The sequence below is a fragment of the Corapipo altera genome, unplaced genomic scaffold, assembly GCF_003945725.1.
Source record: "Corapipo altera isolate COAL_440 unplaced genomic scaffold, ASM394572v1 79, whole genome shotgun sequence".
Taxonomy (NCBI): Eukaryota; Metazoa; Chordata; class Aves; order Passeriformes; family Pipridae; genus Corapipo; species Corapipo altera.
The window spans coordinates 2901039-2918198 of record NW_020884927.1 but is presented as its reverse complement, the minus strand read 5'-3'; the positions used below and the strand labels follow the sequence as shown (position 1 = coordinate 2918198).

General features: G+C 42.5%; 1 protein-coding gene across 7 annotated transcripts in view; it reads right to left on the bottom strand.

The window, feature by feature from the left end:
• PRRC2C (proline rich coiled-coil 2C) overlaps window positions 1–17160 on the bottom strand; it is a 70769-nt gene that overhangs the window by 4241 nt on the left and 49368 nt on the right. For 4 of the 7 annotated variants that reach the window (XM_027658337.1, XM_027658342.1, XM_027658340.1 and 1 more), the window contains exons 24-33: window positions 15665–15766; window positions 11434–11647; window positions 10322–10525; window positions 9513–9625; window positions 8816–8952; window positions 6724–6958; window positions 6163–6285; window positions 4428–4646; window positions 2365–2468; window positions 1026–1152 (exon numbers count right to left, since the gene is read on the bottom strand). In XM_027658337.1, coding sequence (XP_027514138.1) covers window positions 1026–1152; window positions 2365–2468; window positions 4428–4646; window positions 6163–6285; window positions 6724–6958; window positions 8816–8952; window positions 9513–9625; window positions 10322–10525; window positions 11434–11647; window positions 15665–15766 — 1578 coding nt within the window. The remainder of the gene's footprint in view (window positions 1–1025; window positions 1153–2364; window positions 2469–4427; window positions 4647–6162; window positions 6286–6723; window positions 6959–8815; window positions 8953–9512; window positions 9626–10321; window positions 10526–11433; window positions 11648–15664; window positions 15767–17160) is intronic. The other 3 variants (XM_027658343.1, XM_027658344.1, XM_027658341.1) reach the window with 2 other exon arrangements.

The following is a 17160-nucleotide window of genomic DNA, read 5'->3' as shown; positions in this document are numbered from 1 at the left end:
GTGTTAGTAAATGGGGCTCTTATCAATGGAGGGAGCAGGTTAGGCTGAGAGAGGATCTAAGTGGGGGAAAAACAACAAGAAGAGACAGTTCTCAATTAGAAAATCGCCAACCAGATTGCACGTTGGCATTATCTTAAAGGGGGAAAAGCTGCTACTCTGCTATGTCAAGAAAACAGGTTTTTTTTGCTAGGAAAAGCCACACCTGAACTCCAAGAAAAAGCCAGCCCTGCAGTGCTGCTGTGGCTGAAAGCAGCACCAACAACTTCAACCCAGCATGTAAAAAGGGAGAAAACCCTCACAAGGCAGTGGAGGAGCCACTAGAGAAAGGCAGCCCCGGAAAGGTGATGTAGTTTCTGCTAGTGGCAATCCAGAAATCAAATCCACAAGTCCTGCAGTCCAACACTCCAAATGCTAAAAGAAAAGACAGAAATATCCTACATTTTTAGAGAGGCTACATTTCCCTAGCAGCCTGGTTAGAGAAACCTGTAACAGGGATGCACCACCCTTGTAAGCTGCGCTCCCTGGAATGCCAAAGCAAATCAAACCCTTTGCCATCAGCCCTGCCTTGTATGGACTATTTGACCTCAGAGATCTTTTCCAACCTGAACTGCTCCTTCAGTACTTCAGAGCTGCAAATCTGCTTTGTCTTTGAACATTTAAAATATGCACTGGGACCCTTCTGAGACACAAAGCTCCTCCCCTTCCCCAACCAAATGACCCGTTTTTGCAGGACGAGGTGCATTACAGCTGCCTGGGGAAGCCAGAACACTGTCTGTTCTACATCATTCACAACTTGTATTACATTCCTGAGTGTGCACAGAACTCAAACACCACAAAATCAGCACTACTAGTTAGCAAGATCAGAGGGATACTTTTTTGCTTTGAAATCAGCTTTCTTACGCCATTTCATTTTAAGGAGGCCATTTTGTATCTCCCCATGATAAAGCCTGAGGAGACACAGTCAAGTTAGTCACCAGGTCATACAGAGAAAAAAATCTGTTTGTAGGAAGCCACCAATCACCTACCTGGGGTGCAAATTGTGCAGGAAATGGCTGTGTCATTCTCACAGCAGCAGCTGCTGACTGGAACTGCTTCTGGTAGACAATGCTGTTCATTTTATTGGACTGATTGTTAGGACTTGTAGAACTGGCCCTAAGGGAAAGAACTCCAGTTAAAATCACACTGCTTTCATTCAGAGGATGTTTCTGCCTTTAGTTACAACTAGAAATTCAGCATTGGAGGGGTAAAAAAAAATAAATCTCTTCGAGAAGCTGGTGTGAAGCTTTGTCTATATGCAAACAAACTCGGAACTTCAGAATACAAGGAGAAACCATAATCAGAAATATTTAGGATATGGAAAGATTCCAGGGGTCTGTCTGTGTGAAAGAGACCTTTCCTTAAAGTATTCATGACACAAATACTAATGTTAGAAGTGTGTTCCCCTTCCCATCCCTGCCCAGTCCTGCCCCTTCACACTGTTTGCTCTATTGTGGCAAGTTCAGAGCTTGTCACAAAAGGCAGTGAACGTGTGCAGCTGCTTCAACTCTGACCTGCTGTCAAACCTTCCAAAATGCACTTGAACAGATTTCAAGAATTCACAGAAAACACTACTCCCCCTGTTTTACTTAGCCAAGAACGTGACCCTCCATTAAAACTTTCAAGGTGTTGAATCACCATGAATTACATGAAGCTTGAAAGATTATCTGAGGGCAGGGCAGCAAACAACCCTCAGAGACAATAAAGACCGAGCAGCCTGCTTTAGGAAACAGGGCTTGACTTGCAGAGAGCTCTCACGCAGACTGTGGGTGATACAGTTACTCAAGGTGAAAGGAGCAGCAGGGCACCAGTGGCAGGGCCACCAGCTAAGATCCACACACACCAGCACTGTGTGAACGTGAAGGAGGCTGCCTAGCTTACTAATTTCACTTGTGAGAAGCTTGTGGATCTTGCAACAACCCCCTACTCCTTTAAAGAGAACTGCTGCCATAGCTGCTGTCTAAGCCTTTAAGTGATTTTACTTAGAACACCACAATTAAGATAAACTGTCACAGAGTTTATCCCAAAGTACATCTTCCCTGCCACTTCAGTGCCCTACCGGTACAATCCCAGGTCATTTCACGTGACGGGTTTAGTTTCATTTAATCAAAAAATATTTTTCACATTTTATTTCAGAGCTATGTACTTGTGTTTAACTACAACAGATGTGATGATCAACTGGAATGCTGCTCGTAAGCTAAGATTTAAGCACTGTATTTTACATCAGTGGCCCCTTGCCTCACACCTTTCAGAACTGGCTGCTCATGCATGACTAGGTACATTTTCTAGCTCTGATTTCAAGGAATTCTGAGCTTAAGGCAGATTTACCGGAAGGGACTGGAGGTTGGGGTAGTACTTCTGCCAGTAACTGGTGGTGTTCCAGGTTTAACATCAATGCCACCTCCAAAGGCCTTCAGGTCCATTTCTGATATCTGAAAAACACAGCAACTGACATGTTAATTCTAATTAAAAAAATTAGATTTGCTAAGCAGCTGTTAGCTTACCTCAGTGAAAACAGGTAATTTAAGTGGAGATGAAAGCCTCACTGCAGAATGGACTCTTACAATTAGGATAAGCCCAGCACCACAACCACCTCTCTGTATAATTTTCCTGCACTATCTGGCACTTGGTAGTGGCTTTCTAACTTGATCCTCCTGCACAAGGAAAGGGGATTTGAGAGTCATTTCATCTATTTGGCCCTAAAAAAAAAAAAAGATGTGTTTTGAAGTTCAAATCTCATTATCTGAGATTCCCATCTCAGGTACCACATGAAAATCTTTAGAAATAATCCCAAAAAATGCTGAAAAGAAAAATGACATAAAATAGTCCAGTTCTATAAAAAAACCCTTAAAGCACAGCAAAATGGAGCTGTCATTCAAGGAAAAAAGATCTGCAGACTAGCTGGAGCAATGAATCTTGCATGCTATATTGCAGATACACTGAACAGAATAAATTAAGTCTCTGCAACAGTGTATTTCCACACAGGGCCATGAAGCATAACAGTAACAATAAATTAGTTAAAAATGAGAGGCTGTTTTAAGCTTTCTCTAACAGGAACATGATGGAACTCTTAGAGCAGGGCTGGAGAGTCATCTAAGGACACCAACCCACTGCATCCTCATTTTTTGCTGAAATGAGTGATCATTTTCCAATGACAACTGTGGCAGGAAACATGCTGCTTGCAAGGTGGGCTCGTAACAACTATAAAGGTGGAAAGATTTGGTCAGATCCCATCAAGCTGGAAAAGTGCCCGGTGCCAAAATCATCACACACACTCTGGGGGTGACAGGCTGAACACTTCATCTGGGTGGTCTCAAACTCTGGGTGCCATTACTGCCCAAGACATGGAATTAACGCTCGAGGGAGATTTTTCTTATCACAGCTGTAAATCTCTGGAACAGCGGGGTCATTTTATACTCCAAAGCACCCTAAAATCTAGGCCACAGGCTGCAGGGATTTCAGGTGCAGCTCCAGAGGCAGATTACTCCCTGAGGTGGGGAAAGACCTTGCTGTACCTGACAGAAACCTTAGCTGAGTTCATGTCCAGTCTTATCAGCCACTGCTCACCTGTAAGTTTACTCCAGTTGTCTTGTGCTGCACACTATCCAAAAATCCCAGATGCCTGTAAATCTGGGATTCCATCTAAGACAAGAGACCTTGTGATTGCAAGCCAGCTTCATGCATGTACTCATTGGCAACTACCTTAGCAGCTTCAGATAAAGGAGAGAATTCCCCTCTAGATATTCAAGTTTCTTACACTATTTCAGTGTTATTTCCTTACTGGAGCAGTCACTTGGGGAGTCTTCCTCGGCTGCCAGATCAGCTTTCTTTTTTAATTACACATCAGAGGTTCTGCCTTGCATAAAATGCTACATTCTTAATATGCAGCTTGCTGAGTTTAATTCCAGTTTAAGGTCAGAGCTGATCAGAGTCCACTGAAGCCCCTAAAACTCCACTTTGTTGCACTGGAAGCTCTTGAACCCACACAACTTGCTCTGGTGTGAGTCCAGAAACAAAGCAACAAACACAAGCATGACCAGAATCAGACACCAGCCCTGACAGTTGTTTGCCAGCTGCTCTAACAACGGTTCAGTACCATTTTCTACATGGCTTCTACATGGAATGCCCTACCAGTCCACAAAGTCACTATCAAACCAGGTATTCCTACAGTGCAAATGGACCAGTAGCTACAGACCCTTAGCTAAACCTTCACAAAACACACAGACCCAGTCACTCAGGCACTAACACTGACTGCCTTTCCTGTCTTCCCCTCCCTACCTTTTAGAGTCGAGGCAGATTTTTAGATATAAGTCAACATACTGGTTGTATAAACCAACACGTGGCTGTGCTTCCCAATAATTTCAGTCCTGCAGATGTAGCAGTGCTGTTACCTTTCCAGTGGCAGCAATCATGCTGTGCTGAGTTCCTGCTGGGATCAGTCCTCGGAAAGGCTGGGTTACTTGTGCAGGCCTGCTCAGATTCTGAGCCTGGGCTTGTGGTGGTGTGTGCTGTAGTGGTGGTTGTAAAGACTGGGGCAGGGCAATCAGTGGCTGTGCTGTGGATCCAAAGTTGGGCAAAGAAATCTGGGATCCTGGCAGAGGTACCGTCACCTGGAAAGAAAGTGCAGAATCACCAGTAACACAGACACAAAGGCCATTATTTAACTTTCATTAGTAGCTCTACAACTTCAGCTTTATTCAAGGCAAATGGCTTAATGAGTTCATACATTTACCCAGAGAGCTGCAAGCAAACAAGTTAATTTATTGTTCAGTCTGCCTTTATAATCAATTCTAATGGCATTTGGGTCTTTGCTTTTCAGAAACAAAGTTGCATGACATCTCCAAACGCCAAGATCCTTCAACATGATTTCAATGTATGAAGAAGTAAATTTAACTCAAACAAAAGCAGAACAAAATAGCGAGCTGGGGAGGGGACTGGATTGGCTTAGCTGTTTACTTAGAAAATTTTAGTCATCAAAGGACACTGTTTGAGATGAAAACCAGATTTAACTTTCCAGGAGTTCCAACAACCAACAGTCTGAAGTTAAAAACAACCCCAACAAACTGCAGCCTGTCCCTTGCTTGCACTTACAGAGAGTGCTGTGGGCTGAAAACACCACAGAGTGGTAAATGTGAAAATACCACAGCAGTGACCTGACTGGTAGGAGTCACTGCATGTCCTACTCTGACAATCCACAACCTGCAAAATTATATTCTGAGCGTGACTAGAAAAAAGGCTTACTAGGATTCTGCTCTGCAGGATAACAGATTAAAAGTATAGAGACAGCCAGGACTGAACACATTATAATCACTAACCCTTCTAAAAGGTCCTTAAAACTTTATGTTAGATTTCCAATAGGTGAGATCCAATTTTTTCATGATTCTTCTACATTTCTTATCTTGGCAACTTTTCATGTGTATGAGGTAGGCTATTATAATAAATCAGTCCATCAGAAGCTTTTTTTTTTTAAGGCCACTTAAATAAAAAAACTGAACCACAAGACAGAAACCTTTAGACAGTATCCTGTGAATATGACAATGTTTGCACACAGCTAATAAACAGTTCTTTCACAGAAGAATTAAAAATCCTTAAAATCACTGGAGGTGTTTTACAAACCTCCTGATACAGATTCCTGGTTACTGCCTTGGCTGTCCTGTTTCTCTGTATCATCACCTATTTGCTGACTTCTCAGTTATTTTCTACACATTTGTTATCACTGGCTTTCATCTCAGTGAGATCTGGTGGTCAACCATTAGGCTGCACAAAGCACCAGGAGTTTGCCTCTCTATCCTTCCACCATCCCTGATACCTTCCCCCCATAAAAGCAGCATGTGCCTCAGTCAATTAGCAACACCACTGTGCCAATTAAACCTCTGTCCATCAATGGAAAATGAACTATTTAAGAGAAGGATGCCAGGGACAAATGATCAACACGAACTGCGGGTCATATAACTTATCAGCAATTCAGCTGGTTCAGGGCTGCTGCTGTAGCTCTCCTTTGCTATTAACTTGAAATTCTTGCATTTTGGAAGAATTAAAAATTTCTCAGCCCCCACCTCTACCCCCACACCACAGACACCATCAACACAACGTGCTTTTAAGAAGAATACAATTTAGGGAATTTACCATGCCATAGTTTACCTGCTGGAGAGCACTGGGAGACTGTGCAGTGTTGTAGAAATTGCTCTGGCCAGGCTGTTGAACTTGCCCAGAGTAGAGATTTGAAGCCTGAGTGAGCGTAGCTCTGGCCTAGGGATAGCAAGAGACACCATTACCTTAAGAGCATTCAGGAGAGTTCCAAGGCAGTGTGGGACAACCCTCTGGACATCAACCAGTGCAGCAGAAACGACAGCATGGGGAGCTGACAACCTGAGGGTTTCAGTTTGTGATAAAGCTCTCATTTGCAGGTGCTACAACAGCCCTTTATCATCGACCATAACAGAAATTCAACCTGAAGCTCTAATTAACGACAGAACTGTGAGGAGCCCTGTAATTTGGGGAACAAGCCTCAATTCAGAGATTATGCTAATGTACCTTTATGAAATTAAAAGAACATTCTCTTCCAAGTGTCTTAGTCTTCCTGTCACCTTGACTGTTATCACATAGGTGGGCTTATCCCGAGCTGAGCAAGACTTGATGTCCTGTATCAAACCACTGCACAAGCTTTTCATTTGGAGCATTTCCTACCTGCAGAATGTGTGTATCAATGAGCTGAGAGCCTCCCAGTCCTGAAGCCTGACCAAGCTGATGCTCATATAAGATGGGGATAGGCTGTGTGTTAGAAGTCTGTTGGAATGCCAGGCTGGACTGTGCCTTAGCAAGCTCCTGGTGCTGGACTGCTGGGAAGTTGTGTAAGGCTGTACCAGACAGAACCACTGGCGACGGCTGAGACAAACCACTCTGCATAAAAGCTTGCTGAGATCTGCAAGGGATTGAAGCACCACACATAAAAATGCTGACAGAGCTCAACTACGAGCCACCAAAAATTAGGAGCACAGCTTATATTCTTTAAATAGAAATAGAATGCTTAGCTCTACTGAACACATTTTCACGTGAGAAAGGAAGGGGGTTTTTTTCTATCTACCCTGTACACAATATAACAGATGCTACTAAAGGCCACAGGAAAAGAAAGGATTAGGCTTTTTACTAAAAATCTTAAATTACATTTATCTATTTGCATGTGCATGCTATAACAGTTCTTGGATAACTTAACTGTAAAATACAGAAGCTGTCAGTTCTTAGCTATAAGGTAGGATGGCAGGGAAGCACATGTGAATAGCTCCACTTAGTCATAAATAAACTGCTTTGTTCTCTTGACCAATCCACAGTCCAACTTCCAATACTTACAGGTTAAATCACTGGATACGGACAATTGTAGCTTCCAAATGAATGTTTTAGTTTCAAAAGAGACCACACACAGCCTTTAATTTTAGCCAGATATCCAATGCCTTTGTCATCAACATGGAGAAGTTGCAGTTTGGTTAAAAAACAGAGACCAAAGCCAGTACAGCAAAAGCACCACAGTCAGGTTGTCTTAAGTCCATCTGAAATACCTATCCAAACATTGCCATTAAGAGCCACCTCGAGACTGAAGAATTAAGATTTTTTTAACCAAATGCCCCTCTCAAAGCTCTGGAGCTCAGAGGAGAGTGTTTCTGATGTACAAACATTTTTTAGTTTATCACATGGTGGCTATGTATGATCCCATTGATCTATTGCTGTGGTGGCCGTGTGCAGGTCTGACACAACACCTGGGTTACACCACCTGGACTGGCTTTGATTTGTACCTTTCCTTAACTGCAAAACACTCTTACAGTCCTACTCTGAGCACTGGAGAAACTTTTCCACATTGTATGCAGAGGATTTTCTTCAACGCAGACAAAATTTTTTACTAGTGTTTTTTTTGTTCATTTTTCACTTTTGGTTGCATTTTTTTTTTCAACCAGCAACTTGCACCTCTCAAAGTTTATCCTCCTCTGCCAGAAGCATTCATTTAATCTGGAGCACATGCCAAACTGACTGTGTTTCTGAAGTTAGCCAACTGTTTGCAACAGCTTTTGTCAGCTGTGGCAGGACAAGCAACACTTGGTCCCACAAAATCAGCCAAGCACAAAGTCAGGATACAAAGGTAGTTAATTAAACTTTCTGTGGCTTCAGTCTTCGACATTGCAACAAGCAGGTTTTTCTACAGCCCAGGCAAAACCCTCCAATTAAACTTCCAAAGAAACTTCCTCAAAGTGAAACCAACAGCATTGGTCAGAATTATACTGCTGTGAGTCAGTTTTGATAGGAAGTGCAAGGAAGCTTTGGAAAGGCTTACAGTGGAAGTTAGTCTGGCTACCAATGCCAATTGGTCTTACTATTATCTTTTGTAGCAAACAGAAAACATTCTAAAACATAGCCGGCTACCCCCACACATCTGAAATTAAGTTTTACCATCTAAGGAGTTCAAACTAGGATTTCAAAGTGTTTCATGACTCCAACGCTGGTTTGATTAGAAAATTGCTGAATTAAAGGGACAGACTTTCTCTGTTCTCTCAGTACGAAATACTCATGTTTTCAGCTTTTTAGCCTGGATTTCTAAAGATACAACTATCATACATAATCTGTACAAGCAGACTAGACACACAATCTGCATACAGAGTTCTCAGACAGAAGAGATTTTGGAGAAGACAAGGAAGATGAGGCAGCTCTGGAGCACAGAACACAAGTCTGCAGGGAATCAAGTTCAATAAATTCTGCCACTCAAAACCCAAAGAAATTTGCATATGCTACCTACCTATAAGGTTGTAAGGAGGAATTGAACAACTCTTGGGCTTGGGAAACAGCTGGTGCTGCTCCTAAACTCAGCTGAGCTTGGTGCTGTCCTTGCAGAGGTGCATAGATGGGGATGGGGATCTGCTGAACTGAAGCAGGCTGCAGAAAAAAGGAAACATTAAATATCCAAGGACAAAAGCCACGTAGAAAAGCTACAGTTTGAGGTGTGATTTGTGTAGTATTATGAAAAGTAAACAGAGAATGTCAAATCCCAAGGCTGCATGCACAGATAGTATTGCTGCCACTAAGAAAATTACTTTCTAGTTGAATTTTGCACTTTTTCTTGCAAATAACCAGCCGAAACTGGATGAATCATTTAGATTTGTGTACAAAACAACTGCACCAGATCACATATAATTTTGTACCGCCAAAGTTGAGCAAGCCTGCACTAACATGACCACAAACACCTCCTGTGAATATGTGCTTTCACATATATTTGAGTGAAAACTTTCCTCAACTTTCACGACAAATGCTTTAATTCTCAGCAACAGCAGAGATCAAACACCCCCTGCGTGCACCAGAATGAAATGGCAAGGGCAGGCATGACCTCATTTTTTTGCTGAGTCTTTAGTCCCACTCTCCCCATTGGATCATCAGTATAACTTTCAAGGCAATATGGACAGGGAGGGGAAAAGAGAGAATAAGAAATCCCCAAGTACCTGAGAAAGCCCTGGTTGAAAGCCTTGCTGTTGGGCCAGAGAAGGTGGTGCCAAACGTGCATGTTGGGTGTTGAACAGATGACTTGTATCCATATAAAATGCTGGGATTTGAGCTGTAGTACCTCAGGAAGAGCAATACAATTAGTACCTGATTCCAAACATCTCCCTGCTAGAGAGGTTTTCATCAAGAGTTAGACATGCAGCCACTGTCATTACTTCCCAGCATGACTGCTACCAGAGAGGCTGGGAGAAGACACAGAACTGGAGAGCTGTGGTGTCCAACCAGCTTTGGTATCTTTTCCAACTCTCTCTCAGAGTCTATCCATCTCACACAGGCATCTTAAATCCCACACAATTTTGGAGGGATGAGCAACAGATTCTGGCCAAAAAAAGGTGTTTGGGTGAAGGAAGGGGAACAACATGTTATAATGTCATGTAATTTAGGTTAACTCTATGTAGGATTTTCTTTAAAGAAAATATGTCACAATTCTAAACTCCTGTAGCATTTTAAGAAAGAAATCAAGACAATCATTTTTGGTCTTAAATACTGATGTACAATTCTGCAACAGAAAAATGGTGCATTAAGAGACTCAAATTTACTTTCCTCAAAGAACTAACACAGTACTATCTTTGTAGTTACTGACAGAAACTTGCAGATTTAGAGCAAGACACAATTAGTGAATATTTGCTACAGAATGCTCTACATCATTCTGTCTTTACTGCAGAGAAAACCAGAACGAAATTCAACTCTGCAGCTTCAGAACTCCAAAAAAGCAGACACGTGGCTTCTCGGGCACAAACAGCATTACCTGCTGCAGACTGGGACACGTAGACCTGGGGACTTTGCTGCTGCTGGGCAATGAGGGATGGCATGCAGCTCAGCTGGGAGAAGTGACTGGCAGAAGCCAGGCTGCTCGTCTGCAGCTGCTGGGGCTTCACTTTGCAGATATTAGGAGGGTCAGAGGTGCTCGCAGTCTTCGTGCTCAGTGAAGAGGTGGTGTATGTTCCGGCTCCTTGGAGGGGAGAAGCAAGGGACACATCAATCAAAGATATTTCAAAGCCTCATCGTTCAGTGGTCCAAGTTTTGGGACAGCTATGCAAGCACAGCAACAACTGGCAAAAACCACTGAAACCCAATGCAGCTGTTTCCATCGACATGACAAAAACACGAGACAATTCTGTTAAGTTCACTACAGGAAGTGCTGCAACTATAATGCATCTCCTTCTCAGCTACAGGAGCCTACAAAAGTACTGCAGGAGGCATCTTGGTTAGTTATGCAACAAAACACTGCAACATACAGTGGTTGAGCCCCATGGCTGAGAGACAATTCTCCAAAAAAAGCTTTTTCTCAAAGGCTTCAGCTGAGATTTGGGAATATATTCTAATATTCCAAGGCATGAAGACTTAACCAGCTATAGCATCTTTTGTTTGGTGCCAAGAACGAAGGTGGCAACCAGCACTACTTGTGAAGAGCAGTTGGACATTTGCTCTGCCTTCTGTGAAGGGGGTTTTTTATGAGTTCTTGAGGCTTTAACTCAAAAAGCAAGAGCACAAAGGGAAGTTCCAATTAGCTGGATATCAGAACTATCCTCTGCCCCAAAATCTACTCTGCTCTTTCCTTCATTCAGCTGAACAGAATGAAACCAATAAGGCAGCCAAGAGAAGTTTACCTCCTCTTTCAAGTCCATATAAGTAGTTTAGGCAGAGAGACATCTTAGTATAATTTTCAGTTGACTGAAGTGAAACAGGTGAAGTATTTCCCTGTTAGTTAAAAGGTATTTGGGAAGCTGCTGTTCAGATCTGACATTCCATACTAAGGTAAAACTTGTGAGCTTCGCATTTAACAACTCCAAAGGGAATCCAATCTCTTGAAGAACAAGGAACAACACAACAGGATACTACGATCTCGGCGTGCGGTACCTGAGAGCGAAGTTGTGGGTGTAACTGAGGCCACAGGAATAGGAGGCATTGATGCACTAGAGAAGGAGCTGTAGGTGCCACTGCTTGGCCCAGTGTTGCCGCCGCTGTTGCTGCTGCCACTGCCACCTGCGATAGGAGACGCTGCCGAGGTCACTGGAGAACTCTTCTCCCCCATGGTCGGGGAATTCTCCCATGCTTTGCGTGCAGACTCCATCTATTTAAAAGAAAATAAATGTCCTCATTTATTAAGAAGTGTCAACTAGTCAAACAGTCTTCCTCTTAACAGTTCCTGTCAGTCTAAAGGCAACTTGGGCTTCATGCGAGCCTCCTGAATAGGCACCGTAATCGTGCAACTCTGTTCATGCAAAAAGCATTCAGCCTGAAGTTGGAGCTTATCATCTGTTCCAACTGCACACGTGCACAGTTCATCATCTTAACACTCAATGCTCAAAAGAGAGTTCACTCACACTAACTTGGTTTGGGTTTGTTTGACATGAAGTGCAAAGACACAGTGAGCAAAAGAAAGGTAAGAAATTACTCTAAATATTTCCATCAAGTCTTTTACTTACAAGTTGCTTGGGCCATTTAAATGAAACGGCCCCTTGCTTTCTGGGTAAATCATCTGCTTTTGAGTGACCACCAAAAATATCCAATGCACACTTCAGTAAACATGACAGTAGTCAAGTTTAGATTTCCAAAGCAACTGCTGCTCAAGAAGCAATCACGAGCTGGCACAGCCTGTGCACGCTGCTTTATATTAAAGCTAAAAATGCTTCGTGCTCCTCTACTTCTATAATAATTATGAGCTTATGTCTGCACAGCAAGGGAGATGAAACTCGAAATATTCCATACACAATTATGTTCCAACCAAAGTGGAAAGAACTATGGTTTTACTGCAGCCAATAAAATCTAATTATTGCTACATTAGACACACAATATAAAATCTAAATTAAGACACTTCTGAGAGACTACTGAAAGGGAAATATTAATGTTTCAGACTACGGTCCCTAATTTAAAGGCTCAAACATGGTCCAGGGATTTCTGTACAATATTCAGCTGTCTCCAGCTGAAACCAAAAATCTGCCAGCAGAGCTGGATGCCACAGGCTGGAATTGCTCACTTTAAGTTTCTCAAGGCCAGGTGGTACCTTTAATGGTATATATAAAGAGACAAATACTCACCAACATGTCTGACCTCACTGCCTGGATCAAGAAAGTCCCCCTAACTGGGACCTGCACTCTCTGAAAGTCCTCCTGTCAACCCACTCTGCTTTACATGAGTTAGGCACAGTCTAGACAGGCCAAACGTGGCTGAGGTTATTTGTCTGGATGCTTCAGAAGTGACAAAGTATCAGAGAAATATCAAAAAAAGTGGGTAACAGGTATCAACACACACCCACGTGGAAAATGGGAGTTCTGTATTCCTCAAGAGAGTAAAGGGTGAGGAGGAAAACTTAGTTACACATTGAATCCTTCAGAGGCAAGTCACCTAATTTCATTGTTGAGATCATCTTCCCCAGCAATCATTCTTTGTTTCTCCTACACATTCTCCTCCAAATTGATTTTGATTCTTTCAGACAGGGCAAACTTCAAAATTTATTACTAACCTACTGTAAATTATTTTGCTTAAGTGTATTGCATTGGCATTAAGATAAAGTAAGTACCTGTGAATGTGTGAACGGAGGTACAGAAGCTTCTGCTATGTTCAGTGAGTTTCATGATGTCCTGGAGAAACCACTGATAGCAAAAGCTACACAATGCATTTTGTTATATCCAGGGCACATAACAGAGTCCTGAGTTTTCTAACAGCTTTGCTTTCAGAGAGCTTCTGAACGACCCCTAACTTCTTAAGCCGAAAAAAAAGATGCAGGAGAGACTGGTACACTTGGAATGCCTATGCAGCACCACCTACAGACCAGACATGAAGGAGTAAAAGGTTCTAAATTAAGTGAGGCTGGGGTTAGTCCTGTAATTTCACTGCTCACTCAGTTATGGGAAAAGGAGGAGATCGTGGTTGCTTGAGGCTTCTCTTTATTGTTGACCCACTGGTGCCTTCCCACTGCAATAATGGTCCAGTACCCAAACCCTTCGCTGGAGATAAATCCCAGTGTACATATCTTTCAGTGCACCAAAGTCTAAGTGATCAGAAAGTCAAAATGTGTCAGATTCCAGACCAGATGCTTACACAGGAATCTTAGATGAAACCTCAGAACGTGGAAGGTCAGGCAGCTCAGTTTAAGAGGGCTTTGGACTTTCTTTTGTTCAGTTCCTCACCTACCAACAGCCCTATCAGCCAAGCCCTTAAGAGGATGTCTGTCTTAGTGAAGGTGTCTTTAGCAAAGTTACTCCAAGGAAATGAGACCTCAACAAGCCTTCCCATAGGAGCACCTTATACCTACACCATGGGAGAATGATGCCAAGTAGTGGGACTGATTATGGCTGAGTTCCCCACTGAGTCTCTTCACAGACAGCTCTCTGTGACAAGGGATGGAGGTAAGAGGAGGTGCAAGGAACTAATCCTTTACAGAGGCAGAACCTGGAGATCATGCTCTTTTAAGAGAAGGAAGGAAATGCTTTACTCTCTCCTGCTCCAAAAGTATCTTTTAAAAAAAGCAAGGATTATACTGAAGAGGATGCCAAAAGAGTAGCTCTGCTCTGCCTGGACCAGAAGGCCTGTTGTGAAGGTGAAAGTCTCAGTATATGCTTCCAAACAAGCTTGTTGCCTTCAGCATTTGTAAACAGAAGGTAGAGCTCCAGTGGTTGGAATAAGGAAATTAGGGAGAAGCAGTTTCCAAATGCTTTTCTGTTCAGATTTTTGTCAGAAGGTTCTTCAAGGTAGCCTCAAAACATGAATCTTTGACATATTTTGTTACTGCACATCCAAAATCTATCATCCACTGAGAAACAACCAAAACCAGAACAGCAGAAAAAGGAAACTGCAGGATGAATGACATGAACACCACAGTTTGCTCCACAAAGGCATGTTGCCCACGCTCTTTGCAGTAACATTCCCATCTGTATTCCATGGGATTCAGACCTCCAGCTGCTAAACAGTCAGACAGCTATTGCAGACAATGCTTTCAGACGCCAGAAAGTCAGATTCTGCTAAATGGTTACACAAGAAAGCAACAGAAAACTAGGTTTTTGTTAAACTAGTTGTCCCTCTCCAGTCCTCTCCCCACTTCTGCTGGTCTATTGTTTTAGAAAGATGTTATACTTTCTAGGAAATAAAGTGTTAACGAAAGAAAAGCAAAGATTCAACAAGAGGACATTAATATCTATCATCTGTAGAGAACACAAGCAAGCAGCTGTCAAATGACACCAGTGAGACAAGTCTCACTGGGATTGACAGGCAAGTTTCTCCAAAGTGTTAGTTCTGCATCCAATCTCTAGTTTAATTTCTTCAAAAAATTTAGAGAAACTAAGTTCAAGCATCACTCTTCCTCAAAACTAGAAGCAGCAACAATGCTTCTACTGGTTCAGTCACCTGCAGTCACAATCAAAAAGCAGATCTAGGACACCAAAAAAATGAAAAAGACCAACAACTTCTAAAAATACAGTAGCAAAGCTAGAGCCCAACTCTGTGTTAGTGAGTTATACAATGCAGTCCAAAATCTAACAACATAGGAAAACACCATTCAAAATATTCTACACACTTGCTCTACACTGGAGAGCAGAAAACAACAGAACATTTATAACACAACCAAACACGTTCTGACTCGCTGATCTAACTGCCCTTCAGAGACACCAACACACCGCCTACGTTTCACCATTTGGAACTTCAGCCATCCAACTCCAAACCACATTATCACTGCACCAAAAGCTTACAGCTAAGAAGAAATCAAGCTCGGCTTACCAAGCAACTCCTTAAAGCCTTTAATACCAAACCAGGCAACTTATTTTAAGCTAAACTCTCAAAAATCCTCATTGGATTCTGATGGTTTGCCATGAGCACCATGGTACAATGCTAAAACACTGGGATCTTGGTTTTCAGGGCAGTGGGAGCCAAGACTAGTTGAGATGCCAAGTGTTAATGCAAAACGGGGTTAGAAATTTATAACTTAAATGCATCTTTTGATAGAGTCTCGTGTTTCAGCCATCCATTTATATGCAAAAGCAGTTCAGCAGAGGAAACAAAGGAAGGCTCTAAAAAAAGGTTCACCAGCAAGTTCTCCATTAACTTTTTTCCCCTGCATGCAAGAAAACGACCCTTAGAGGGATGTGGTACATACCTTGAGGGTGAGGTCGACGGTAGCGGGAGAAACTGGAGTTAGGCTGGAGCTCTGTTGTAAAGTCTCCCTCCTAGGGAGGGGAAGGGTGTGGGGCAGGGGCACCTGAAAGGCAGGCAACACACATCACATTCTAACTACGTCTACTAGAAAAAGCCCCAGAAAGCAAAGCTCAAGCTTTATCAAGTGAGCTACAATTTCTTCAAGGCTTGAGCATTTGGCAGGGAGATTCTGATAAAATAAGGTGAAAATTTGGTAGGCTGGGAAAGGCCATTCAGCAGGTGCCAAGATGCTTCTCATCTCTTTAAGAGGCTGAAGACTAAGGTTCTAAGGTGTCCACGTCCTCTGCATAAACAATCACCCATTGTCTGTTTTGGGATTTAACTTTCAGTACCATTTCAGTTTACTGATATGCAAAAATTCTCCCCAAGCCAAATCTGTCCTTTTTTGTACCAATACAGTACGTGGGGCTTCAGGACCTTGAATTCTGAGATGTAGTTTGTGAAAAGAGGAAGCTTTTATAGACCTGCAAAGTCATAGGACCATGAAACAAACTAAACCAGATTTGCCATCCAATAACTGAACTCAGTTATTTTCTCTTTCAAAAGATGAAAGATGTGATACTTGGGGAAATAAACTTGACATAATGCTATTGCTATCTTTGCCTACGAAAACACCAACACATTTCCTAGAAGGTTCAAAGGAAATGCATCAAAAATACTGCAGTGGCCAGTCTAATACTTCTAGCCATTCCTTTCTCCATTCATAGCACAGCTAATGGACTTCTACTGGATAAGGCTAATCCAAAAGACAGATACTGAAGCTTTGAAGCAGGGGATGGCACAGATCCTTTGTGGCCAGCAGCCCCTAATTCCTGTGTTAGAAATTGAACTCCCACATCCACAGGGATAGGATATCATTAACACAACAGAATTCAGTCTTCCAAACTAACCACCAAAGGCACAAACCACAACACTACCACAAAAGCCAGCAGAAGAATAAGAAGTTCAACCAGTAATGCTTCAAAATGATGCTGCAGTAAGCTGAAAAGCATTTTTAGATGGAATTCACACGACATCCTCATAAAAAACTAAGATCCTACTGTATGATTCTTCTTTCCCCAATCAATGTGACTCTCAGCTAATTCTATTTCTGCTACTCAAAGAGCAAAAATCACAAGATCCAAGCTCCCTGATGTCCCAGCACACTCAAGTCACAACCCAGCTGGTTCTCTCAATCACTATGCCACGCTCACACAGTCAGTATCACTGGCTTTGAGGACTGCAAACATCTCACCTCCACGGCAACTGAACACCTGAAAAGCCTGTCTGCTTTCACAAACCATTCAGCTGCTCCCATTCTATGCAGTTGTTGTGATTTCAGGCTACAGTTCAAAACTGCTTTGTTGTAAAAGCCTTTTTTCAACCTCAGGTACAGAACTTGCTACTGGTACCAGGGGTCAAGTCCCAACTGCTGCCAAGAACACACTCCCTTATTAT